This window comes from Monodelphis domestica, chromosome 2, assembly GCF_027887165.1.
Source record: "Monodelphis domestica isolate mMonDom1 chromosome 2, mMonDom1.pri, whole genome shotgun sequence".
Taxonomy (NCBI): Eukaryota; Metazoa; Chordata; class Mammalia; order Didelphimorphia; family Didelphidae; genus Monodelphis; species Monodelphis domestica.
This window is the reverse complement of record NC_077228.1, coordinates 141,862,359-141,890,346: the sequence shown is the minus strand read 5'-3', so window position 1 is coordinate 141,890,346 and position 27,988 is coordinate 141,862,359. Positions and strand designations below refer to the sequence as shown.

The following is a 27,988-nucleotide window of genomic DNA, read 5'->3' as shown; positions in this document are numbered from 1 at the left end:
AAATACCTTAGCAAGTTAAAAACTTGCTCCTCTTGATCATTCTGAAATTTTTTTAAAAACCAAATCGAATTTTCCCAGTTCAAAATTAGATTGTTTTCATTTGAAGTATGATGATATTGACTGTAAGGTTAGTATTGGATGTGTTAGATGACCTATCTACTTTGAGAAAACTTGGACTATGGTCAGTAGTTGTGTTCTAACAACTTAGAAATTTTGAGAATACTTACCATTAGTTTTTTACTCAGTCTTCATTTCTTTCTCTCATTCAGTATAAGGGTCCATGTCTAGCATTCACTAAATGAAGACACAAAGATGCACTTTTAATACAAATGTGTAAGAGCATTAGAAAAACCCTAAAAACTGAAATACATTTTAAAACCTATTATTCTATATTAACCCTTTGTCATCCACCCAAAATGGCTTGGAAAAATGATGATGCTTATCAACCCAAGTATTTCTCATTTATATCAGCTACCACAATAGTTCTTACAAAGGCATAACCTCTACCTAAATTCCCTATTCAATTGAGCATGTTCTAGGATTTGGGGATATTATATATGTGTACGTGTATGAAGATATACATGCATATTGTGTAGTAGGTATGAAGCATTGCTTAAACCCATTTTTCTCTAGAAATTTCAAGCAAGGCCGGGGGGGGGGGGGGGGGGGGGAGAATCTGTGTCTCTAGCCAAATTCTCAGTCTTGGAGACCATTAGAAATTAAGTCCAATTCACCCATTTTCAAGATGAAGAAACAGGTTTATAATTACTTGCCCAAAGTGAAGCAGCAGGTGCAAGACATAACTAGGACAGGAAACCTGGACAGCTGCATTGCCCCCCCCCAAATACACTCCCAAAGCCCCACTGCCATGATCTTATCTTTTCATCCACTTTCTTAAGAGCTCAAAATCCTTGGAGTGAGGCATGCATATAGGTAGGAAAATGTGGTCTACAGAAAGGGAATAGTGTTTTCAACTGGTGTTAAAAATTTCCAAAATTCTTTTAGCAGCCAAAGAAATTAAGGTCTGAAAGGAGAGTAGAATGACTGACTCCCTTTAAAAAATACTTTTAAAGGTAAACTGTCTAGCTTCTTGTGGGGTAGAATATTTTAAGAAATGCTTGAACAAATGTCTTAACTACATACAGGCTTTTTCCCCTAAGCAAGTGTTCTTTTTTATATCTTTGGAGTTTTCTGAAAGCCAAATATCACTGATTTTTCTACTTGGCAACCAAAATAATTGGCCATTAGGGAAAGAGGAAAAAAGTGGTCTAAGAAATATTTACAACTTTCTTCACTGGCCTACTTTATTCAAATGATCAGAAATAGATGATCTGACTGTGTGTGTGTGTGTGTGTGTGTGATAAAGAAAATGGGACTGGAAGTTCAGGAACTCAGGTTCTAGTTGTATAATGCTGGATAATACTCTGGACTTTTTTTTCTATATATATAAAATGAAAATGTTGGAATAATTCTCTAAAAGGAAGCCAGAGTCCCAAGGAAATGAGTATTCTACAAATGAAGTCTCCTCTCTTTTAAACAAAAATTTCTCCGAAGTTGGAAATCAGGATAGAAAAGATTAAAAAATAAAAATATGGTTGTACAGTATTCCACTTGGAGAATTTTTTCTAATCTATATTGAAACTTCCCTATTGAACTGACTGGTACTTTTAATTTTGGAAAATTAGAACATTTTAGAATGAAATTAGCTTATCTATTTGGAAGACACCTGCCAGAATAGGATTTTAAGCCACTTTTTCTATTAATGGTTTTAATAAAGACACACCTACCTTTTAGAACTAAAAGGCCACCTGGGGCCATCAGCAGCACAATTTCCTTCACATTCCATTAATTCAGAATTTCAGTCTAGGTGAAATGGCAGTAGGTACCAGCTAAACAGCTGATGAAATAGAATGGTGGTAATTAGAAGTTTCAGTGAAAACTATGGCTCATTATCTGTTACAGGTACATAAGGTGTGTTCAGTCCTTTGATGCTTTTTCCTTTACCATCCCATCTTCTGTAGTAATTGCTTTTAAAACTCCAAGGAGTAGGGACAGATGGGGGGGAGGAGGGGGGCTAAAATTAACCAGGAATCTTTTCTTCAGGCAAATGGTTCATGACAGATTGAAATGATGGAAAGTTGTCACCATGTTTGTGATTTGAAATGAGGTTGGTCCCTCGAGTCTTAAAAGGTGGACCTTTTCATCTGTTCTTTTGAGTGTTAAAATGCAGGGTGGTTATGAATCTCTTTGTTCAACCCCATAGTTATTTTCCTAAACATGAGCTCTCTTTTGAGGCCATTCAAATGTAATGGTATTGCTATATATTAGGAAGTACTAATCATGGAAATTCATTTCTCTTAGTTTTACTGCATTTTTTTTCTTGCATCTTCCAAATGACTCATTTTAGTGACCCCTTGGAATGTTGTGCTCCATAGGAAATTTATTCTATCACTGCTAAATAAATATTGTGGCAAACTAGAATTTCATCCCACAACTTTCAGATATACAAACTAGATTATTAAAAATCTCTAAAATTCTTATTAAAAATTGCTTCTACTACCAAATAATCTTAAAACTTGCTAGAAAAAATGTTTTAAAGTAACATCCCGTAAAATGTAATAATCTAAGTAAGGTTAATGCCATTTTTCCTATTGCATTCTTACCATCCAATTTTGACTTTTCCAATGTTATGCACTATTGTTCTTCACCTAAGTGGTCAGTAGAATGGATAAAAAGAATTGGGAGCCAATGGGACTTGTCCTAGCTTTGCCACTGTATTGTTTCATTAGTTAGTAGGCGAGATGATTGCTAAAGTTCCTAAACCTTCTGAGTCCAAGTTCTGACTCAGACATTCAAAATTACTTGTCTAAGACAAAGAACAGCACAGCAGTTCATTTTAGAGCTGTATGCTCAGATGAATATTTAAAGTTCTCTCCTTTATTCAGTTATTTAGTAAAACAGGTAATTTTTTATTGTTTGCCTGGGAGGTAGACCTTCAGGGGATTATTGCCAATTTTCACCACTCTTAAGTATTATTGGGTTATCTCATATTGAATGAGCAACATTTTTAGTTTGCTATTTAACAAACTTCTGAACTAAAGGATTTGCTTAAGAAAATTCTTTAGTTTATATAAAAAATTTACAAATTTTACTTTATCTGAAAGGCATGTTTGTCATTTTTTAAAATGTCCATTACCTTATCTTGGAAGAAAGGCTGCATTCATCCAGGAATATGTGAAAGCTACATGTGGAATCAGCACTGATTGCTTCTTACAAATTTTTCCAAAATAAAGTTTAGGTGCATTCCAATATTGGCAACATATAAGATTTCAAAAAACATCCATTTTTTCCTCCATGTGGATGCTCCCTTTACCAAATGCAGATCACCCAAACTCAGTGCATCAGTAGATAAAACGTGTGGGCAAAATACTTGTTACCCAGTAGGCAACCTTCCAGTGAGGAATCTCTTGATTTAGCTAAGTTGGTCCTCACATCAGTGAGCTTTTTTCCTAGCATGGTAGGGACTGCCAGAATATGCACCTTACTGGCATACTTTCAAGGACCCAGCTTCATCTTCATGCCATGAGGCTTGAGCCTAAAACCTTATTGGAAAACTAAGAAGAAAAAGGCCTAGAATACATTTAGCGACTGTTCACAAATCCTCAACTGATCTCATCAAGGATTACTTCATTACAGACCCATTAATGCAGCCTAATATCAATGCCAAACTGACCCTAAAATGCAACTAACATACTCAAGGTCTTTATTACCTGCTAGTAAGCCAAGTTTCCTTAATCTGTACTTACATAGGTCATTTTTTTAACCTAAATGTAGTTTTAAGATTTAGCACTACTCAATTTGAAACCCCTGAAGTATGGCTCGATCATTCTTCATTTCGAAATCTTTTACACAAGACAAAGGAGGAAAAGAATAAATTAAACAAGTTAGAATTATACTGCTAATCAAAACAGACTACTAAAACACCTCACCAGGATGTCTTTTCAAAAACGGCTCTAATCAGAAGGGACTTCTAATTGTTAACAGGAAATAAAACACTTTGGTTATGTAAAGCATTAAGATGCTAGGTTGGATTTTATTTTGTCATCCAATAGCTAAAGACTAAGATAAATGTACCTGAAATCCATCATTCAATGGCAATCTCAATTTCCTCATTCATAAAATGTTGGAAGTTTTATCTCTAAATCCTATGTTTTCTTCTGATATACCATTACCACTAGATTTGAGAAGTTGGTTATACAAAAGTATAACCTTTAAAAACCTAGACCTGACTTTTCAACTGTAAGAGCCAAGTTTTCAATTGATGGTGTGATATTCAGCTTCTGGTTGAAAACAGTTAAGACTTGCTTCTATGTTACTTAAGTTACCTGTTGTCTATCTTCAAGGTTTGTTTGTTTTTTATTTGAAGCCAGTGTATTTTACATGGGTCCTGAAATAATTTAAAACTTCATATGGCTACAAGTTAATTTAATTAAAAATTATTTCAAACAAATCACTTATTCAAACAGGGATTTGTTTGGTTACAAAACCCTATAGACCTGTTTTGTGATCTCATCCCCAAACAATGCTGGTGTATCCTCCCTCCCCAAATCCCATTTACCCCCCAAATAATTGTAACTTTTCAGATGACTGAAGCTTACCTCCTCATGGCAAACCTTAATATGTTTTGGTGAAAATTTAAAACATTTTACTTCCTTCCCTCATTGAATGAGGTTTACCAAACCCATATTTTAAGAGCTTGGCCCACTGTTAAGATCCAAGCCAGGATGTTTAAGAAAAATGCCCCTCAAAGGCTAATGAACAAAATTTAAAAGGCTGTTTTTTGCCTTTTCATATTTCTCCCGGGTTTTACTTAATCCTTGTCTGGCTCCTTTGATGTCAGTCGTTACTTCTGTGTCAATTGCTAGAATTTCTTCATATGTCTCCTTTGACCTAGGAAGACTTTAAATTTACTTGGAGAAATCCAAGAAATCCCAAGTTTGGTCAATTGTTGACCCAATTTTGCATCTGATTCTGTCACTGGATCTGGTTCTTTTCCTACTCCAGGCATAAGGTACATTTGGTAGTCACTTCAAGTGTCAGAAGCTTTCCCCCTTATTTCCTGGGTTCCTGGCCATGTTTGGAAAGTTTGAGCCCTATTAAGCAAGAGTATTAATGTACACACATACACACATGTACACACACAGACACACCCCACCTGCATTACATGGAACTAAAAGGGTCCATTTAATCCCATAAAATAATTGGAGTAAAACCAATTTTAGGGATTAACAACACATGACAATAGGCTAATTTTTGCACAGAAGACCCTCCAGATTTTACAAATTTGTGCCCACTGATTAAGGAATGGATGGTTCAGTGCAAAACCCATGCCTCAAAACACTTGAAGTATGACAGTTGTCATCTTTATTTAAATAGTAAGTGCCTAATGACCCAATTCGTGAAATTGTTTTCTATCTTTAAAATACTACCTCTTAACTTAGCATATTTTGGGTACAGAAGAATGATAGATGTGTCAACAAAAGCTTAATAAAACCTTCACATAGCCTAAGAAACAGGCAAGAACATGTCCAAATTTAAGGAATTAAGTTACAACCCCCACCCCTCCAACATATTAAAAAAGGAACATTAATGGCATGTTAAAAAGCAAAACATTTTATGATGTATGTGCTTAAGGTGAGAAGGCACTGCTATTTTTAATATACTACTGAAGTATTTTTCTATTATTTTCTAAGCACTGATCATATTGTGTCATTAGTTTGTGAAGGATCCTGGTTTTCATTAACCGGTGTTCATATACTGAATGGCAGAATGAAAGCCAAACTTTCATGCTTTTTAAGTTCAGTGAAGAAACTACTTTTGAGTTCCACCTGACTGTAGACAAGTAGAATGGCTCAGGACAAAACTCGAAGGCCCCAAACCAAAAGCTATTTCTTGGTGAGTCATTGGTTTGTATCTTGGAAAATGCTCTGAAGAGCAAACTATTCCCCTTAGTTACAAAATGTTAATACTGGAAGGAAAGTAGACTTTTTATAAGATGGGATTACACAGGCCTTAAGAAATATCATCTTGATTGGTGTTGAGCCAGAGTCTACATGTTTTGGGGATGTGAGTTCAGTTTTTACTTTTGCTTCTCTAAACATTTCTGAGAAAACAACCATTGTAATTGTTAACTAAAAGAAATGGGAAGCCAGTAATTTAAATGTTTCACCATTGGAAGCTGTCGAATATATACAACCCATTATGCTTATTAATCCTCCCCAAAAGAAAGTTTTATCTTATCCCTATTTTATACAGTTAAGGACTCAAAAGTTCAGTTTTATAATGAATCTCTATTGCCTCATGATACAGTTAACCCAAACTAATTTTGTTCTATTTGAGCAATGTAGCACAATGGAAAAATACGTATTGGTAATAGGTTAGAATTGACTGAGACTTGCTACATCTAAATCAGGCTAAAGTCACTAAAAACTAGAGATAAGTGATGTTAATCAGCTCTAAAACTTATACTGAGAAAGCTCATTTTTGACCTATCTTTTCAACTTTTGAAGAATGAGCCATTTGATTTTTGAAATTCTGCTATTCAGTTCAGATAATGGCACTGGAATAATTAACAAATACCTTCTGGTCTGTTTTACACTAATAGTAATATGAAATGCCCCAGATCCAAAATCAGTGAAGATCCCAGTAGTTTCAGAAAGGAATCCCCCTTAAAAAAATGTATGGATTCCTGACACCTTTGCTAAAACAAGCACAATATATTGCAAAGACCAACCACTTTCCACAAATATGCTTGTACTTGCTGCAAAGAACTGCCCCCATCTAACTTATACCCTATGTTTTTCAGGAAGGACCAATTAAAACATTCCAGGAAAATAAACCTTTTTAATACACTCCCATATTTTCCTTGATCACTCCAGTCTCCCTGTCCAACCTTTACTGGTCATGATTTATCCAAATAATTTAAAATTCACTTTAAATTTACTTCCCCTTAGCTAGTCTCCTTTTAAAAAAAACAACACATGGTAAATTATTCTTTGGTCAAGTATTCCTTAAAATATTTGAATTTCTCTCAAATTATAAATCTGCCTGCCCAAGATCTGATCTATAGAGTAAGCCAAAAAACTGTTCTTTTCACTGTCAATATAAGCTTCGTTTCCTTAGTACTATGCTATATTGCTCAATTAGAGGACAACCCTCCCTCCCTCTTTTCCAGTTAGTTTTTCAAACCCTATGTTGGGGTTCCTTAATTTCCAATTTAATCCCAAATCTTCCAATCTTCAAAATAATGCCTCTAACCTACTTGTATTTATTTGCAACTGCCAAGACCAACCACTACCATCTTTTACCATTTGGCCTCCTGAAAATTAATTGTAAACTAGATTTAATTTCCCATTCTATTCCATCATTTGCAGAAGTCAAAGTATAAGAGAAAAAAATTTGCATTTGGTAAAACTAACCCATCACCCCTGAATTATTTTCATGTAATTTGTCCTCTAATGGGGAAAGAGAATTCCATACTTTTCTCTCATTCACAAATTCACTCACAGGGTTCTTAATCCTACCTAAATAGTGCTGTTACTGAAAACGTTCCAACCAAGTTTTCGTTTTTTGGTTGGCAGGCAGCAGTTTATCCATTGTGAATAGGATATGACTGCCAATTACAGTCAGACTTTTAAGACAGAAGACCATGTCCAAGTCTTGCCTACTATTTGGGCAATTTCTTTCCTGAGCCAGTTTGTAATGTTTGTAAATAATTCTACCTTCTCTCAGAAGTACTGAGTTAATCATCTGGCAAATTGGAATGCATGCAAATTTGACCCTTGTGGCCCTTCCTGTTTCTGAAAAGAAATTAAAAACAAAGGGAAGATGCTTTAATTTGTATTGCAATGTCTTAAGCACCTGAAGTTGTGAAAATTAAAGACTTCCAAAGGATTAAATTTTGGTTAAGACATCACACCCCACCCAAAAAAAAAGCATTGGGCTTTCCCCTCCCTTCATAACTTAATGGGAAAAATTACAATTAAGAACACCGCTCCCCTATTCAATTTAGACAGTAAGTGAATAGCGAAACAATCCCTCTTTATCCACAGCCAAAGTAATCCACTATTCTAGTAATTTATGGCCCTTACCATTGCCATCTTTAATATTTGCTAGGGTGTCTTCCTCAACTACAAAAGTTGATAGAATTATTTTTGATCAACTAATTTCAAATAAATCCTAACCCACAACTTATAAAAGAACTCTTCTAAAAGGGATTCCTAGCCTTAAATAATGAAAATTTTATGTAACACAACTAATGCAAAAAAAACCTAGAAATTCATTAAAATTAATGCTGATTAACAACCTAAACTGGGAAAGAAAAACTCGAAGTCAAATTTTAGTTCTACAGTTTGACTCCTATTTCCTCACTTCATAGTGAGAGTCCTTTAAAATTTGTGTTCTGTGCAAACCCAATAAAATTACAATTAGGGGATCTAATTATCACATAGCTAAATATTAAGTTAGCAGTGTTGTGTAGTAGTGAATCAATGATGACTGGCTCATATGATCAATAGCTTCTAAAAGCAATTGTTCCCATACAGCGGGTTACATTGTACTATAAATACATTTGTGGACAGCAATTTTAACATCTTTTAATATGTAATGATAAAACAGTATTAACTTCTCCCAGCCAGTACCCTTTCCCCTCCTAACATTTTAAAGTCTTGGGGGCGGGGGGAAAATACAACTTTACATCAGTATTTCTAAATAAATCAGTTGCCAGTATACATTTAAGTTTTTAAAACCTAAATGTTCCAAGTGCAGAGAAATGAAGCTGTCCAGAAAGCACACACTTATAAATTCTCCCCCTTTGGGGAGATTTAACGGGATTTTGGACCTTGATGGCGAGAATCCCAAACAAGAGTAAAATGAATTCATTTTATTGCAAACAAACGTCTAAATTAATTTCTCCACCCACTTTCTTTAGAAAGAAAAAAGAAATCAGCAGGCTAAGGAGATACCCATTCAAGAACTGACATGATTAAAAATTAGATATAAATGGGTGACTCACAATTTCATTAGCTTACAAAGATGGTGGAGTTAACTACTACAAGCACACTAGGTATACAGTATTTTGTGGGAGAAGGGGTATACAGACATAGCTAACTTCATATAGATCCCATTAGACAACTGGATTTACAACAAGTTTTGTTTAATAAGAAATGGGCAAAGCCAGCTTTCTTTTCAGAATCAAAATGCAGAACAAATGGAAAAAAATTATGGTGTTGTACCTTCACAAGTTTGAGCCTCCACAGATAATGCAACCGAGTTTTACATTTAAAGAGCCCTTCTACATACACTCCATCTTCCCTATTTGGCTCCAAGTTACACCTTCACCCCCAGCTATGCCAATTCCATTGTTATAAAAACCCATCCCAGTTATTGCCAAGAACTACTGCTTAGTTTTACCCCCTCCTCTACCCACCAACTACAGAGAGGATGGAGTGTAATGTGAGCAGTACAAAGTCGTGAAATTCATGAGGACCACTAAAGCCCTTACATGAATCTGGTTGCTAACATTTCTATTGTATTGTGACAAATGACTCCCGACTGTTATTCTCGGTCAGAAATGGGGGGAGTAAATCTTAATAAAAGACACCAGGTACAAAGCAACATTTTACTTTTGTTGTGGTAAAAAAAAAAGTCACATTTTACAGATAAAATGTAGAACCCTGAAATACTGACACATTCTCTTATCGTGCACAATGCTGAGGTTCTCTTACGATTCACTTTAAAACTGCAATTAAAAATGTACAAAAAAGAAAAGAAAAAAATCAACCCACAAAGCTTCTAAAAAAGGAACCCGCAGGCACTTCCTCTTGTGGAATGTTTAAAAAGTTAGCCTACTAAAGAAAACAGTCGACTTCTTGTGAAGGTTTTGGAGAAATATGTATCAGTTCGTTTTTATTTGGGTATTCAATAATATCCTTGGTGATAATGCTGACTCCATGGCTTCTGACCCCAGAATTGCTGCAAGAGAAAATTTGTTTTTTTTAAAGAAAAAACACATCAATAAGCCACTCAAGTTGCTTTTAGGATATGACATTGAATCTAACGCAGAACAATTTGTCTGCTGAGAACAGATTAGACCTGTCTTACCTCAGATTTCATTAAAACACCATATTTAATTATAGCATTAATATCCCCAAATGATCAACACATTAAAAAGGGCACATCAGGACCTGGTTAGCTAAAACTATATACCAAAAATATCAAATAGCAACTTGTTAACTATCAAATTAGGCTATCATTTGTTGTACCTGGAGATGAATTTTGGGCAAGAATGTCCACATAACACTGGCTAGTGCCAGTTTAGGACACTTCACCATTGCATTTTAACATTTTGATAACCCAGTGGAAGAGTTTTCAGGACTGACTCTTGTTCCAACTCAAGATACAAATAATGTCAACTGGTAAGTGCATAAAATTACTTACACCCTGCTGCCACTGGTTGTAGCCCTGAGATTGATTTTTGTAGCCACGATTGTTTCCTCGGCCTCTGAAGTTCTAAAGGGAAGAAAAATTAATCTAAGTACTGCTAACAAATACAGTAATTTATCCTTGTTCAATATGTTCCATGCTCCAAAATGGGTGGGAGGTCACTAGATATTAAAAGCAAAGCTAATATTCTATCAACATCTTAACTTGGAGGCTAGAGAATGAAACAGGTCACCTAACCAGTATTCCTTATTAACTGAACTAAGATATGGGGCTCCTCCTACTGGCTTCTTGAATGTCTTTATCTCAAATTGGGCAATATGACACTTTTTAAAGCCCTAAAATTCGGTTGCCAGCTAAACCCACCAAAATATTTTCAACCAACTCTACCTTCTATGTTTGATAACTTTTCATTTTATATCTGCAGGTAGTAAGAAATTATCTTAAGAATGCGAATAGGAAATTACATTTCACTAAAGGATAGCATCTTCACATTCTTTATATTACAGGCACATTTAAATTATGTTAATGTGAATATTAGATTGCTAGGCTTCATAAAAACAAGCAAAAATTAAGTATTTAAGTTTATTAGACACCTGTAACAGAAACAAATCTCCAATGTAGTCCTTTTCGACCTTCATTAATGTGCAATTAAACTGAAAGTTTATTTATAACTATATATATCCAGAAAGTTAGTCTGGTGCTTCTAGATATTAGGAAAGATTACCTGGTTGTAGTTCCCCCTGTTGGGCATTCCACCTCTGTTGTAGTTGCCTCTGTTTGAGTATCCACCTCGGCTGGGAAAGACAGGGCCACGAGGGTAAGGATAGCCAATTCCTCCACTTCCTCCTCCTCCACCACCACGCTGTGGCATATTTCCCCTCCTATTATAACCACCACGATTTCCAGGAGCTAAAAGGGAAACAAATTTTAATGTCTTTGAACAAAGACCCAAAGGGCAAACTAAAAATTTTAGCACAAGAACTTATCATATTTTAAAGATAGGTTCTACTACAGACTTAAGGTTTAAATTACAATGCACTTATTTGACTACCATATGCTTTCATAGGATTTATTCAAATTTCAAGTATAATGCCAGATCACAAATGGTTACTATGGCAACACTTAATACCAGGATCTAATTCCCAATACTAGTATTGGCTCAGATAAAGCAAAATTTCAATTTACAAATAACTTCATTAAATACTTAAAAAGCTTTAAGAAATACACATTACTGAATCATTTCCTTTAGCCCAATTTAGAAATGCTGTGAAAAACTTTGTAAACAAAAATTCCAACTTACCACCTCCTCTAAAGTTTCCACCACGCATGTTAAATCCTCCACGTCCTCTATGACCACCTCCTCTATTAAACTGGTTTTTGCCACTCTTATTCTTATTGCTCTTCTTTGAGCCAGTATTCTGTTTCTTCTCTGGAGGAAGAGATTTTTTACTTTCTTCCTTATACTGCTCCAACAGCTTTTGGGCTTCTTCTTTTTGCAGCTCTACATAGGTTATTTCATCAAAACACTCAGCTACCTCTGGCAGTGTAAAGTTCCCTATAAGTGAAGAAAATACAGATTAAATATCTAAATTCCAAAGCTTTATTTTAATTTTCTAGCTAAATAAAAATCTCTAGATTAAGAAAAAATATAACAGCTAATGGACAAAGTGATACCAAAATGTATACAAAGAGTCAATACAGCATTAGTAACAGAAAAAAACTTAAATGTTCTTGCATTTTGAGATTACAAATGAACTTCTTGTAAAGAACTAAGCATCTAAACAATGTCCTTTGGAAGGTATCAAAGACAAAAGTTTCATGCCTTTCATTTTGAGAACTGCATGTTCTGGAAGATCCTTTCCCTCCACCTCTGCCTTCTTCTGTGTTCTCTGCTTGTAGTCTTCATCTTTTGGGCAAACTACCACAGCTTTGCGTTGAAAGCCTGCAAACAGGCACATTTTTCTCCTCTGGGCAGCTGCAGACACATTTGTCTAGAACAAAAGTTATACAATAATAAATCTGACAGCTTTGGTCAGCTGCAAAGAAAAAATGCACCCATTTGTTATGAACATATTTATTAGGCCACTGTGCATGGCTATTAAGAGTTCTATACATGACAAAAGTAACCCTTTTACCAACACTAAACAAGAATCCCCATACTTGAAAGAGGCAAAAAACTCTAAATTTAAAACCACAGCATACCTGATCCAGAATAAAGTTCCGCTTCTTCCGAGCAGCTATCTCAATGAATTTCCCAAGACACTGTGGGGCTCTCTGCAACAGCGTGTTCAATTTTCCAGTATCTGCCATCTGTCTCTTAAAGCCTGCCACCTATAAATAAGGAGACATTTTCTCATGAGTTTATTATAAAAACTCACCGGATAGTTTTTAAATTGAATTTCAGTTTTTAATCCAGGCATCAACTTCATATTTGTCCTTTAAAGGTCTTATAAAAGATAATTTAACTTCCAAATAAACTCTAAAACAATGCAACTAAGATAATGAAGTTTATCCTAAGTTATCACTTATCTACACATTAAAAAGTAGGTTAAAAGTTAAACAAAAGACGCCTACGTTAAGCAACAAATTACTTATATGAACACAATATAGGCAAACCTAGCAGAATGAGAAGTCAAAAAGATTTCAAATGACTAGATCAGACTTTTTCTAGATCATGAATATCTGATTTCTAGATATATTACTTACCATCATTTTATCCATAATAGTGTTTGTTCCCAGAATGTTGTATTTACCAGGATTTTCTGCTGCATGCTTAGTAACCCAGGTGGTTTTTCCAGCTCCTGGCAAGCCAATCATCATCACAACCTGCAATTAAAAAAAAAAATTCTCATTTGCTATCCAACCATACCAAAAAAAGTGCTAGGCTGACTTAAAATTAAAATTGTTTAAGAAATTCGAATGCTACCATACTGCCCACATGTGGCAAAGGAACTTGTATGCACCCCTGATGTCAGTACTACATAAAGGACTTACAAGGAAGTACACTAGAAATTCTCATTTAAAATAACATTCTTGAATATGCTGCCATGGAAAATTTTCTGTATCTGGAATTCAACTCAATCATTAACGATATAACCTTGGACAATTCATTTGGCCTGTTTTCCTCACCTATAAAATGGAAGAGATTAATACTTGTTCACAACCTTATGTTATAAATTAGTATCTGGACATGGGGAAGATGATTCATCAAGTGCCTGGAAAACTTTGGGCTTTTGGACAAGCAGCTACTTAAAATACAAAGAGGAAAAAAAGAATTATTACTCTTCTTGGAATATAATCCCCTCTGCTCTCAAAATCCATTAACACTAGAGTATTTATGCCATCTAAAAGATGTGTATCCCGAGATAGGGAATAGAAAATTAGCAACAGCTGCATGAAGCCGACTATTCCACTAGTACCATAATTCTGCTGAGCAGTATAGAATTAACAATTCAGTCACTCAAGCTGACTCTAAAGACAATAGAAATGCCACTCACTTCACAATCTTTCTTCTCATCTGGTCCTTTTGGCCCTCTAACGCGATCATCTAAGGAGACATTCTGGATGAAAGTATATTCCTCAGGTATTGGGAAATATGGTTCTTCCTTCTGACCAAAATTAAACTCAACTGCACAGTTATGGCAGAGAACATGAGGGAAGAGAGGTCGTTCAGCAAGAACTTCCTTGTTAATTTTGAAGGCAACACCAAGGTCTTGTCCATTCTTTGCATAGGAAAGCTCCACTTCTTCACCTTCAAAATTCTGTTAAAAACAATTACTTCAGTTAACAAGTTTATTAGTTATCAAAATCCAGTGAAGTTTCAAAAGTTAACATTTTAATATTAAAACTCAACTTGGAGAAAACAATTCAAGATACACAGGAACAACTTTCTGAAAATAATTGGCATAGTGTAACTCTCAGTAGTTTTTTAAACCCTTACCTTCTGTCTAAAACTTAACTGAGAATGGATTCCAAGGTAGAAAAGTGATAAGGGCTAGACACTTCAGTGATTTGCTCAAGGTCATACAGGTCATACAGGAAGACCAGAACCTCCCACCCCAATTCTCAATTCACTTGTTTACCTGGATTCCCAAAATTGCTGTTTTATGACTTTTCTGAAGAATGTATGAAAGTTACTATTTGTAAAATTATTAAACTACCCCAAACTGCTACAAATCAATGCTTCTCTGATTATCTTTAATCTACTTCTAATGATTTAAAAAACACTTAAATATTGTGTTTACAGCTACAACTTACAGCAAAACATGAAATCACATCATTTTCATCAAACTTGTCCCCATAGTCTTCGGTCTCACAGTTGCATGTTTTAATTCCTTTTAGGGAATACCCATAAGAAAATTCTTCTTCACCTAAAAGTAGATTAGTTTGCAGTTTTGAGAAAGAATTCATTAAAAATTCAGTTTATATTTACACATTTTAATTGATATGGGCTGCATTTTCCTTTGAGGTAAAAAAGGCCCCACACCAAGACCCTGCTATAAATTCTGAACGTGATAATCTTGATTATTCTCTATTTCAAAATTTTCTGAAAGCAGACAGAAAACTTTATAGAAATAGGTTAAATGTATGCCAATATGGTACTATAGAAAATAAACCTGTCAATATGCAATTAATTATCCACAAACTTAAGCTAAATTGTGATGTGACCTATTTATATCTTATATACAATGGGCACACTGTTGAGGCTCTTACCAAGTAACATTCCACTGGTTGTAAGTGACCAGCCAATCCGTACTTCATGTATGTCAATATCTTTTGTATATAAATGCCTCACTGGGATCTTCTCTGTAACCTAAAGGGGAAACAAATCACCAAGTCTGTGTACATACTAGGAGTGAGAAATCTCTGGATCGAGGTTATTTTCTGCTGATGTGCTATTTAGTATTATTTAAATCACTGATCTGTGATAAAACTGTCCTAACTTTTTCACAACAGGGTTGTGGACTTAATTCATGTTATGTGGACCTCATTTTACATTTCATTAATAGCTTTTGATTGAAATACTTCATGTTCCCCATTTGTTTTATTAAAAACATTTGGTCCAATTCTAGCCTCTTTCATCACTGATGATTTTTTCCAAATTTTTATGAAAATCCCTTTTGTGGCCCACAGAAAACTTTAAATTAAATTAAAACTTTAAGGTCTATTTAAATTTTTAAATAGCCAAATAGCACAGCAAAACTTAATACAAAAAATTTTGGTTTTACCTTCATTTCAAAACAAACTTTGCCTTTTGAAACTCCGTAAGAAGCTCTCCCTCCAGCCCAAAGAAAAGCAAAACTCTCCATGGTTAGTGAAGAAGCACTGAGACGGTCTCTTGAGATTTTAAAATGTAGATCACAATTATCTGTAAGTATAATAAATACCTATTATTTTCTTTTGTCCTAATTTTTTAGTTAAAGAACCATAAACAAAACCCCCAAGTATTAAAACTTTCTTGATGCTGCGTACTTTACATAGGGATGAACATTACTCTATGTGAACTGTTTAGAGATTAAATATAAACCCCACTCCCACCAAAAAATTCATGTGCCAAATTCTGAATTGAAGGCATCAGATTAGACAGAAAATAAAAAGATAAATCTCTATGGTTTTATATATGCACACTTTAAAAAAAAAACCACTTAAGACAGGTAATGAAGACAATGTGATGTTCATACATACCTGCTCTGCTCTTTACCTTGATTTAGAGCCAAGCAGCAGAGGATAGCAGGAAATCACAAAGTGAAGCATGCCAGAATCAGGTAGCATATACCAGTGCCACAACACAATTGAAGGTAGAGAGGCCATGACCAACTGGTTTAAAATAGGGTGTGAGTTGTGGGTCTCAGCCATTTATAAATATTAAGACTACCTTAAGACCCAAGGTCCTAAGTTTTCTTGAAAAAATTTGTGAATGAAATCTCCAATTTTCAAGACAATATTTGTAAGAAGTTACTAAACACCTCCCCCACAAGATCATAATAAGGATATAGCTATCTCTCCATTATTCAGGACCTTTGCAAGATGAAATTTGTTTGGGGGCTATTTACCTCTTATTAGTATTTTTGACAGGTGTTAGAATAGCAAAATCCTCTCCGAAAAAGTTATTAGATAAAATAAGGGGTTAAAAATCTCTTTAGTTCATCTCATTGTATTCCTCTACTCTTTCAGCCCAAATACTTTAATTAGAGGGAATACTCCTTTGCCAACTGATCTGGATGATTTTTTCTCTTTATAAAATGGAGGCATCATAAAGCAAATTATCTTCTTGTTAATCCTGTCCTCTCAGTTTTACAAAAACAAAACCCCCACACTTCAGTTTTCTAAGGACCACCACTTTCTCCAAGCCCATTACTTTGGACTCAATATTTAAAGAAACCAAAAATTTGAATACTGTTGGCCTTGAAATGGAATAATCTCATTAATAATATTCTTCTACCCAAACTAAGCTCCAACTCCCCTTTCACTGTTTCCACTAAAAATTTGCATGAGGGTTAAAACAATCCCAAGCTTTAAAAATTTTCCCCAGAACACACCTTTCCTTGCCTGAATATCATTTCCTATTTCTACCCTTTATATTCCAAATAGATCACCTACATTAGCAAATTTTGACCAAATAACAAATTAAGTATTTTTTTAAAAGACACACAACCACTAAAATTAACTTAACAGACAGCCAAGGCCCACTTATAGGTTTGCAATGCTTCCACATAATGAATTACAACCCATTTGGGTAAAAGTAGCAGCATTACATTGCTGCCCTTGATACCATTCGCTGCTGAAGAAAGCTAGTGGCCCAGAGATAGCCACTGCTGCTGCCCCAGGTCTTTGGAAGACACCAACTTATGTTTAAAGCAGCAGCTACTGAACTGCAATTGAGAACAAAACAGCAGTTATTGAGAAAATAATGTTACAGTTTGTTAGAAAAAGGGAATATACTTGTGAACTAAAAGGGAAAGTCATTAGTAAAGATAAATGGTAACTCCCAGTACCAAAAATTTTGAACAATGGAAGTCCTAAATCCATTTAATGAAATTTTAAGAGTTTACCATATATACTAGTCCCATTAAAGTCAATTATTAATTTCCCACCAAGAATATTTACTATAATTCCCTTACATACCTAACAGGACAGAGAATGATTTACAAATTATCTTTTCTACTCAAAAGTTAATCATCTATATATTCCATACTTCAAGGGGGAAAAAAAGCACCTCAAGAATGCTATTGGGTTGCCAGACCAAGATTATTAAAATTTTTAAATACCATTTTGTTTATGCCTTACCTAGTGATTTCCATGTGGATTGTGGTGACCTTTATTTTAAAAGACTAGCATACAAGTTATTAATCAGATTATTTCTACACTTGTACAAGAAATTTCTCCATAAATGCAAATTTCCTAAAACAATAAAATTTCAGTCCTATGCAAAATTTAAAAAATTGGAGAATATTCACTTACAAGTATCAAGACAAACCACTGTGTCATCAAAATGTTCATCTTCCTCTTCAACCGGAGGCTGAGGAGATTTAGCTCTGAAAAAAGAGAATATCTCCTGATACAGCTTTCTCATCATTTGTGATTCATTTAATTCGGTAAAGATCATCTAAACTTCCCTACCTGCTGTATTTGTTTTCTTCAATGTACTCAAAATAGCCCCGGCCATGATCTTCACGAGGTCTTTTAACACCTCTCTTTTTGTCTCCACCTTTCTGTTCTGTTTTGCCATCTCCTACAAAGGTTAGGACATCTTTTTTAAATAAATAAATAAATAACCCGCTGACCCCCAAATTGAGAACGTTCTAGCAGTAATCTGCAAAGCTTAAAAAGCGTGCTGTGTTAACCTGCGTTTTTTCCGGGTTTTAATAAATCCCATAATTGTCCAACCATTTATTAACTTAAGGAGCAGAAGGGTTGGAATAGGACTGGAGTTCGTGACGCAGCGCAGAGATAGCAAAATCTCCCAGGCTACTCGATGATTCCAGCGAGCGCCACATAGAATAGCGCGGAATAAGCAGAGCCCACGTGTATCCCAATGAGAGCACAGAGAAGGGAGGAGGAGGGGCCCCCGAGCTTCTTTTCTCCATTCCCCTCCCCCCACCCCGGCTGGGCCCGCGCTCCCCGCGGCCGCATTGTACGGATCGTCGTTCTAACTCTCCCCCTACCCCACCCTACCCCTACCCCCTCCCCGCCGGGACCGCCGACCGGAAGTGACGTCACGCCAGAGCCCCTGCGCTCCTTGCACAATACGGCGGCAACGTGAGAGCTCGCGCCGCCACCGCGCGCCCGCCCCGGGACCTCGATCTCCACCCCCCCTCCCATCGTCCTCCCTTTTCCCTCCCCTCCCCCCAGTGCGGAGACATGTGCCCGCACCGCGCGCACGCAGCAGCGCGGAGGACAGGGGGGCCTTCTCCCGCCGCCAGCGGCTGCTCCTCCCCCTCTAGCGGCAGCTGCAGCTCCCCCTGGCTCTCGAGCCAGATAATGGTGGCGCCGCCGTCACACTCTCTCTCACACACACACACACATACATACATACACAACCCGAGATCTCACGGCTAATCTGGGATTCCCCGCAACCGCCCCCCCTTGCTTTCCCCTCCCCCCCAGGTCCGACCCTGGCCTCCGGGAAAAGCACCGGCGCCTCCTCCCTCTCCTAGCCCACCGACTACAATGCCCTCTAGCCGCTTCCCCACCCCCATTAAGGGGGACGGGTGGAGGCCCCGGGGCACGGTCCCCACCCCACCCCGGGCTCCCGCCCAGGGCTCCCGGTTCGCGCTCCCTTCCCCCAACACATACACAATTCACAAAACGCCACTCACCCGCCGCCGGAGCCCCGGGACGGCCACCGCCTCCGCCGCCTTCCGCCTTCTTCTTGCCTCCCGCCTGCTGCTGGGCCTGCCTCGCTGCCGAGGGAGGCGCCACCGTCACGGCGAAAAGTGAGGTGGGGCCGCCGCTCTTCCCTGCGGCCTCCTTGGCCGCCCCGCGCTGCTGCTGAGGCTGTTGCTGCTGCGGCGTAGTCGGCGGTTGAGCCTGCTGCTCCCCGTGTCCGTTCTCATCTCCCGCACCCGCTTCCTCCTCCTCGTCCCCGAGCTCGTCCTCCCCTTCCTGGAAGCCCTGGTCATCGCCGTTTTCGTCCTCCGAGGAGCCGCCCGCCTCCTCCTCCTCCATCGGACCCGAATCGGCCGCCCCCGCGGCCCCGTTTTCTTCCCCTAGCTCCATCTGGTCACCATCCAGGGCCGCGATCCCTTCCTCCTCCTCTTCTTCCTCCTCCTCCTCTTCCTCGTCGGCCGTGGTCGCGGCCTCCTGCTCGAGGCCTGCTCCCGAGGGCTGCGTGTGCGAGCGCCCGGCGGAATCCCCGCCCAGGTCCAGGCTGCCGTTCCCGGGCTCCAAGGTGGGGCGGCCTCCAGAGGCCTCTTCGTCGTCTAGAGCGGCCTGGAGTCGTTCCATGAGCTCGGCCTTGAGGCCCTTATCGGAAAGGCGCCGCTTCTTGAGCTCCTCCTTCAGCTCCGACACCTTCAGCTTCTTCACGTTCACTGGCGAAGAACTCATCGTGAGGGCCCCAATTCACCGCTCGGCGCTGACTGCGACTCGGCTCAGCTCACACGGCCACTGGCGGCGGCTGCTGCGGCTGCTCCTCGGCCCCGGGCGGCGGCTGCGGCTGCGGCTGGAGGGGGGTTCGTGCTGCAGAGCGGACCCGCCTGGAGTCGAACGGCGCCAATTCCTTTCACCGAGTTCGCGAGGGAGACGCGGAGACTCGCCTGGCGCGAGCGAGCACGCAACGTCCTCTCGTCGGGGCGGCGTCGCGCACGTAATATACCCGCCCCTCCTCCTCTCCTACGGTAGTTGCTGCGCAGTGGAAAAGCCCGCGCAGCGCGCTGCTGCTGCTGCTCCTTCTCCTTTTCCTTTTGCTCCTCCTCCTCCTGCTGCGGCGGTGGGGGCTGGCTTAGGCCTCCTTCTGCTTCATTACTGTGTTATCCCCCACACTACCTTTCGGGAGCCGAGCGCGAAGGGCCAGGGTGCCCTTCCAAGCGGGACTAAGGCAAATGGAAACCGTGCCGAAAGGCTTTTAGGGAAAGAGACTGCACAGAATGCAGCCCCCGTAGTTTCACAGGGAAAGCGACTCCAGTGATATCCCCACCCCCAGCCTGGCGTTCACTTCGATCCAAACGTGGCCATTCCATCCTACAGACATTTAATATCATTTTCTAGCCGAACTTCATGCATCGGTATTTTTTCTATTTTCTTATAGTGTATCATGCTTACCATAAACTATTGTTGCATTTTTGCCCTGGCCTTTGCAATTCAATTAGCTCTGAAACAATTTTTTCCCTAATCATTCAACCTTGTGTATTCTGGCTTGCTGGAAGTTTCTGTAGGAAGGGCAGTGCCTTTTTTCTTTACCCCCTAAGGCCTAGCATAGGGCCTACTAAGACTGAATCAGTATTTGTTGGGCCTGTAAACCCAGAAAAGTATCTCCAGGCTCCCTCTTTCTCCATTTTTATTAAAGCAAACTCCTCTGAGGCTTGAATCCTGCTCACTTAAAATTTTTAAGTTTTTTTAGACATCATACAGCAGAGGTTTCTTGTTATCTGACATGAAACTTCCTGTCTGGAGAATGTCATGAATGATTCTCTTGCCTCCATAGTGGTATAATGATTCTAATCCTGCCTCAGCAGAATAAGTGCAAAGACAAGCCACATGGAAAAAACAAGTGCTCTTATGAAAAAGAAACCAGTTATGAATTTGTAAACATTATACCTGTAAAAATCATCTTATTAGTAGATTACTGCAAGGGAACTCTGGGTGAAAACTTTTTCCTCAAAACCTTAAAAGAAAAAGAAAGAAATTGACATAGGAACATAGACTAGCAGCTTGAATAATTGCTAGCCTTTTCTAAGTATTTTATTTAAGAGACTATTCCTGAAATTTTTGAAGATAGTAGTCCCCAAAATCTGTTTTACAAAGCAAATAGACACCTAAATCTGCTATTATATCTGAATTCGGTGATCTTAATCCACCACTTGTAAAGTTCTATTTTGACTGGACTGCTATTGATGTGGTTTTTGTCTTGTTCTTCATGGGACAGCAATTGGAAATTAAGAACCATGTTTCCTAAATTCATAGACTTTTCCTTAGTGAACCTAGCCTACTCCTTATCTCCTTATTAATACGACTCTAGGCTGAAGATTCTTTTTTCCCCCTCCATTGTGAGCTTTTCAGAAATGGATTCCATTTTATATGGATGTTTCACACTTAACTCTGATTTTATCAGGTGTACACACTTGCTTCATGCATGCAGATCACAGCTTGGCCAGACCCTCTCATCCTTTGAGATTCTTATGCCTGTTATACTGAGGATTCTTCACAGAATCTCTGCCAAGACCTCCAGGTTTTTTTACATTTTTGTGGAAACCAGTTACAGCATCTGGGCTGTTTGTGCCCAACTCCTTTTTTTTTTTAATCATATATTTCCTTGATGATACTGCTTGTACCATTTTTTATATCTGGGTTAACAATCTGATACTTGTGCCTACCATATAGCTCTCTCCTTTGCCCTTTTAGGTGACCTGCAACTTTGATTCTTTGGAAACACTTCTTCACAGAGAAATGTAAAAGATAAATAAAATGTTTAACATTTGCAAAATGTCCTGAGCTTCATAAAGGTCAAATTATCTCAATACATTTGGGGAGGAATAGTTTAAATAATAAAAGCACTGGGAAATGTTTTTAAAACTCATTTTGGCCATTAATTTTAATTTATTTAACGTTCGCTAATAAACTGTAAAACTGGATTGGGAAGCCCTTTTTGGTTTTGCACTGCATCTGATAGGATCCTAAAAATAGGAGGGCCAAAAGGTTGGTCAAGAAGAGCAGAAGGAAAAAATATCTCCACCTGAATAATGAGTCCTTGAATAACCCAAATTTGGTTTTAAATACTTTTAATTGTCCTTAAATGTTATTCATGATATTAGTATTATTAAGGATAAGATAGTTCATTACTATGTAGCTGGAAAATATGGAATTAAAACTTAACTGTCTGAGGCATTAAATGCTTAACTGGAAATCATTTGTGGTAACAAATACAAATTCAAAATATGTGTTAACAAGTACTTAAAGACTTTGGAAAATATTTGGGAAAGAGGGGTTTATAAATATTCAAAGCATGGATATAGCTTTATAGATTCCTTCTGATTAAAGAATTGGGAAGAAATCATTCCTTAGCTATTATAATTTTCAGTCTGTACTATACAATTTAGCACATATTTTTGCTACCTTTTTTTTTAAACCAAAAACAACAATTCTTACTGATACTTTTAGAAGTTCCCTTGCATCTGTGTATTCCAGTCCCTATGTGGGAGATACGAGATTTAATGAAAAGAATAGTGTGTTTAGTTCAGAAAGACCAGGGTTCTAAATCCTTCCATTTCCTATGACCTAAGCCAAGTCACTTTACCTTCTAATCTTGTTTTTTTTATCCATTTAGTGAGCATATTATCCGTCTTCCAGACTTGAAGATCAAACAGAATGAGATATACATCTCCTATATTCACACATCTCACATATATCATCTATATGCACCCATATAAATTGCATATAAGCTTCTACAAAATATAGAAATTAAAGTTATATTCATGAGCATGTGTATATTTGTGTGTACATCGGTCTATATATTGTATAGCCATAAATCTACATATATAGAGATCTTGATCTATTTAGATTATATATATATATAATATGTAACATTATATATAATATATATACATATATATTATATATATATCACACTTTAGAACTTCAAGAGGAGATCTGGACAGGACAGAAGGAATCACTTTACAAAGGAGTAAACAAGTGAGGCAAGTCCCTCCATAACAGGAGGGCAATTCTGAGTTTCTTGTCAACCCAAAGTCAGAACGAAGGTGACACCCTGGTCCAAGGTCTTCCAGGTTCTCAGGGTCCGAGGCAGGATCTAAGGAAACATTCCTGTCACCCTGGCAGGAAGAGCAAAAGGCCAAAGACTTCCCCTAAAGAAGGGCTACCCAAGACCCTTGAATGGCTCATTCATTAAGATTCTAAAGCCTTCCAAAGAACACAAGGGGGGAGGGGGAAGGAAAAGCAACTTAAAATTAAGTGATCCATAAAGTAGTCTCTTATTAACGAGTTATTTACACATTGTATCTACCCAACAGGTCATTTAAAAGAGCCATTCCGAATCTCTTGCTCACTGGAGGTGGGTGCTAAGACCACATGCCACTCTCAGAAGACAATGTTTGATAGACCCAGCCAAGGCGAGGTATCTCTTCAGTTCAGTTCAACTTTGCCCTCCTGGCCATGTAATGTATTACATACATTATTACATTACATACATACATGGTTTTAGCCAAGCATCAGCAATAAGGTAGGAGAAAAAAATGGAAACCAGCCATCCCCGGTGTGCACAGTGTGCTTCACCACAGAAGTATGAAATGAGGGTCATCCTAAAGGGAACATGATTTCCATGTTTTAATGCAACCAAAATCCAACATAACAGACTTTTTAAAACCTAGAATTGTGGAGGGATTTTTCAGCAAGGTAATTTATCTGTGACTCAGTTTTATTTTTATTTTTTTTATTATTTTAAACCCTTACCTTTGATATTAGAATTAATATTGTGTATTGGTTCTAAGGCAGAAGAGCAGTAAGGGTAGGCAATGGGAGTTAAGTAACTCACCCAGGGTCACACAGCCAGGAAGTATATGAGGTCATATTTGAACCCAGGACCTCCCAGATCTATACCTGGCTCTCAATCCACTGTGCCACTGTGACTCAGTTTTAGAGAATTGTCTAAGGCATAAATTGCCTTGTTAACATCAAACATGGATAGCCCCACGGCCTACAAATTTTAATATAAATGACTTTTTTTGGAAACACGGGTTTGGAATAAATAGTGTCAGTCTTTGGTTCTCTGTTTCTATAACTATATTCAACTAGGTATTAACTAATCAGGGTGGAGTAAATCTAAAATTCACATAGGTAAGATTCATATCTATGGGAAAAGATGAAGTGAAATTACATTTTAAATATTTTACACAGTATGTACTTAATGCTTGTTGACTGATTTAAATTCAAGTAAATCTGCATGATTCTTAAATGATCATTTTAGTCAATGATGCCTCAAAAATATTATAGATTATCTAAGATATCAGAGCATCCCTTTTAAAGATCATCAAAAATGCCCACCAGAAAAAAAAAACTGATATTCAACCCAAACTACATTAAGAAAATAATATATCATAAAGCAAGAACTCTCTGTATTCACATATTTCATTCACTTGCCATTGTAGTGAAAACGTTCTTCTAGCTAGGAAACTCTTAAAGTAACTTACTACTTCCTAACTAAAATATATAACTATATATTATATATATATATATGAGTGTATATTTACTGTGTATATATGTGTATATAATGCTCATATATACTATATGTAGTGTATATATGTACATATACTGCATATATAGTATATGCATGTATATATATTATAGTTAGGAGGTGGTATTATTATTAGGTAGATAATGAATTAGGGAATATATATATATATATATTTTATATATATATATATATATATATATATATATATCACAAGAAAATTGAAAACCAGCCAGAAATATTCTAGGTCTCAGTGACCCTGAGCAAGTCACTTGCCCCCATTGCCTAGCCCTTACCACTCTTCTGCCTTGGAGCTAATACACAGTATTGATTCTAAGAAAGAAGAGAGGGGTTTTCTAAATAAATAAATAAGATCTTTACTAGACCAATCCTAGAATAATCTAGGTACATGTTAAATGAAAAATATACCTATTCCTCCCCAGAGTTCCAAAGCACTTGAAATTTCTGGATAATACAAGACCAAGTTTGTTTGACAATTCGACATGGTTTTCCTTTGAGCACTGGATCCCCCATTGCAAACAATGCTGTGAACACTGAGTTGACAACATTCTAAAACACTTTTCTACCATGCAGTTATTAATATCATATCCTGTGATATAAATTACATTTATATATAAATTAAATTAAGGTTTGCCTTTTAAAGCTTTTCACAGTCTGGCCTCACCTTTCCCCCTCCTATAGTCTATGTTTCAGACAAAAACTGATTTCCTCCCGGTTCCTTGAATGTGTCCTCTTCTTTCTCAATTCCATGACTTGCTGATGCCTCTCCCTCCTTGTGGAATGCAGTTCCTTCCTATTCTCACAGCTTCCCCCTTCCTCCTCCTCCTCCTCCTCTTTCCTCTCCTCATCTTCTGACAAAACCAAGCTATTAATCCCTTAGCAGAATGAAGAGAGTTCTGGTTTGGGAATAAGGAAGAACCTGGGCAAATCATTTGCCTTCCCGGCCAACGTCTTCTTCTGCAGAATGGGGATTGGAATAGCTCCCACCTCTCAGCCGTGGTGAGGATTAATTCAGAAAATATATGGAAAAGATTTGTAGACCTTAAAGCACTAAATAAATGCTAGCAATTGTGATTGTGAACTGCCACATCCTTCAGGAATCTTTCCCTCCTCCCCTCCTTTGCTCTTCCCTGACATCTCAGAGCACTTTGAGTCTTTGTTGTACACTTATGTTCTATTCCAATTTTATGTGTATTCTAATATTATAGGTATTTTACATATAAATATTATACACCTTTTTTCTTATTAATGATTTGGAGACATTCGGTATATAGTTTTTATATTTTAGAAATCTAGTTTTGAACATTGTTTATGTCTTTTTCATGTGTCATTAAAAAGTTATCAGCATTTGTAAAAAAAAAATATATATATATATATTATACATCTTACCCACCCACTAGACTCAAAGAGCTGAAATCTCCCACAGAGATCTTTTCTAATTTACATTTATATTTCCTGACGTCCAGGAATGTTCTTTGCAAAATTGTAGGTTCTCAAGAAATACCAAATGTGGGGTAATCGAGGTGGCTCAGTGAATTAAGAGTCAGGTGTAGAAACAGGAGATCCTGGGTTCAAATTTGGCCTCAGACACTTTCTTAGCTGTATGATCCTGAGCAAATCACTTAGCCCCCATTGCCTAACCCTTGCCTTGGAACCAATATTTAGTGTTGATTCTAAGACAGAAGGTAAGGGTTGAAAAAAAAACAACACTATTGAATAAGAACACATGGTCAAAAGACAAACAAAACACCATGGACCAGTCAGAAGGTCAAAGAGATTAGAAATATACATTTACTACCTATTCCCAGTTTTTGGATGTAGTTAGAAAACATTTTCCCTTTGCCCTAAGAAGAACTGTGGGAGGATAGCCCCTCTGCCCCAGGGGTGAGAATTTCTATTGTCCAGTGGCTGAGTTATTATATATAGAGATTCCCTGGTTGCAAATCTAGATATAAACACACACACACATCTATGGAAATACCAAAAAAAAAGGGGAAAAAAAAGAAGCCTGTAAGGAAAATGTAGTTTGCTACATTTTATGTCATGTCAAAGGTTTAGTATAGAATTTCTATGATAGAGAAATGTCCCCTACAGACTTGTCCAGGCTAAAAACAGTGAAGGTTCAGGCTAAGTCCCATTTAAAATTACCCTGCTGCCTTGTATACAAGGAAAGCCAAAGCTTTCTAGCATTCTCCCCAAGCCTAAGGCACTTAAAAAAAAAAAAGTCTCTTGCTTTCACTTTGCTCTCTCCAAACACATGTTCAATCAGTCATCTCTCTGTTCCTACTTCTCTGCATTTACTTCATGTATTTTTCCACTCTGCTTCCTCCTATGCACATGTCATGCAGTTTCGCCACCTTCATTCTGTCTAATGGGAAGGAATTGCTGAACACATTGACAGGTAAAAATGATACAGACCATGAGAGGGAAAGGAAGGGAAAGCCCTCCCTCCTTAAAATTCACCCACCCCCAAACTGGTTACTGGTTAACAGACTTTTTCTCTCTCTGAATAGCATTTCCCTTCCTGAATAAATACTTGCATCTCTTTCTCCTTTCCCTATTCCTTTCCACTATCCCACTTCTAAACTCATTTTTCCCTTACCCTACTGTATACATTGCCTACCTTCTCCTTTGAGTCCCACTTTTTCCCTTTTAACATCTTCTCATGAGAAACCCAGAGCTCTCAACAAAGAGAAAGCTGGATTTTGAGGAGTAATTAGCACCTTCATGTGAATTATCTTATTGTTGGGTCTCTCAGAAATGTTTGCACTTTAAAAGAAAAATAGGAGACCTGAAGGAATTAATCTCTAATGTTGGAATTCTTATGCTGTGGCACCTGAAGGAGGGGAATGTTTGGGGGGAAAAAAGATTTTTCAGTTACCCTAAAAAGCATGTCATATAGTCTAGGGCCTATTCTGCCCACATTATCAGATTCTATTTTTCCAATAAACGAAACTTCTTTTAAAAAAATAACTTATTTAATCTTCCTAGTCAAATCTAAAGTTCAGAGAACTGATTTAAAAAAAAATAATTCCCCAGAACCAAAAGAAAAAAGAAAGA

At 37.5% G+C, this 27,988-nt stretch overlaps 1 protein-coding gene across 1 annotated transcript; it reads right to left on the bottom strand.

The window, feature by feature from the left end:
• Positions 1–8,926: 8,926 nt before the first annotated feature.
• HNRNPU (heterogeneous nuclear ribonucleoprotein U) lies at positions 8,927–21,344 on the bottom strand. Its single transcript, XM_003340174.4, has 14 exons — positions 19,323–21,344; positions 18,124–18,235; positions 17,965–18,038; positions 15,732–15,871; positions 15,217–15,316; positions 14,761–14,873; positions 14,001–14,264; positions 13,210–13,329; positions 12,706–12,834; positions 12,326–12,494; positions 11,804–12,058; positions 11,228–11,412; positions 10,498–10,569; positions 8,927–10,032 (listed from the first exon to the last, which is right to left on the bottom strand). Exons 1-14 carry the CDS (start codon positions 20,050–20,052, stop codon positions 9,979–9,981), a joined length of 2,517 nt encoding a protein of 838 aa, XP_003340222.2. The 5' UTR covers positions 20,053–21,344; the 3' UTR covers positions 8,927–9,978.
• Positions 21,345–27,988: the final 6,644 nt, after the last annotated feature.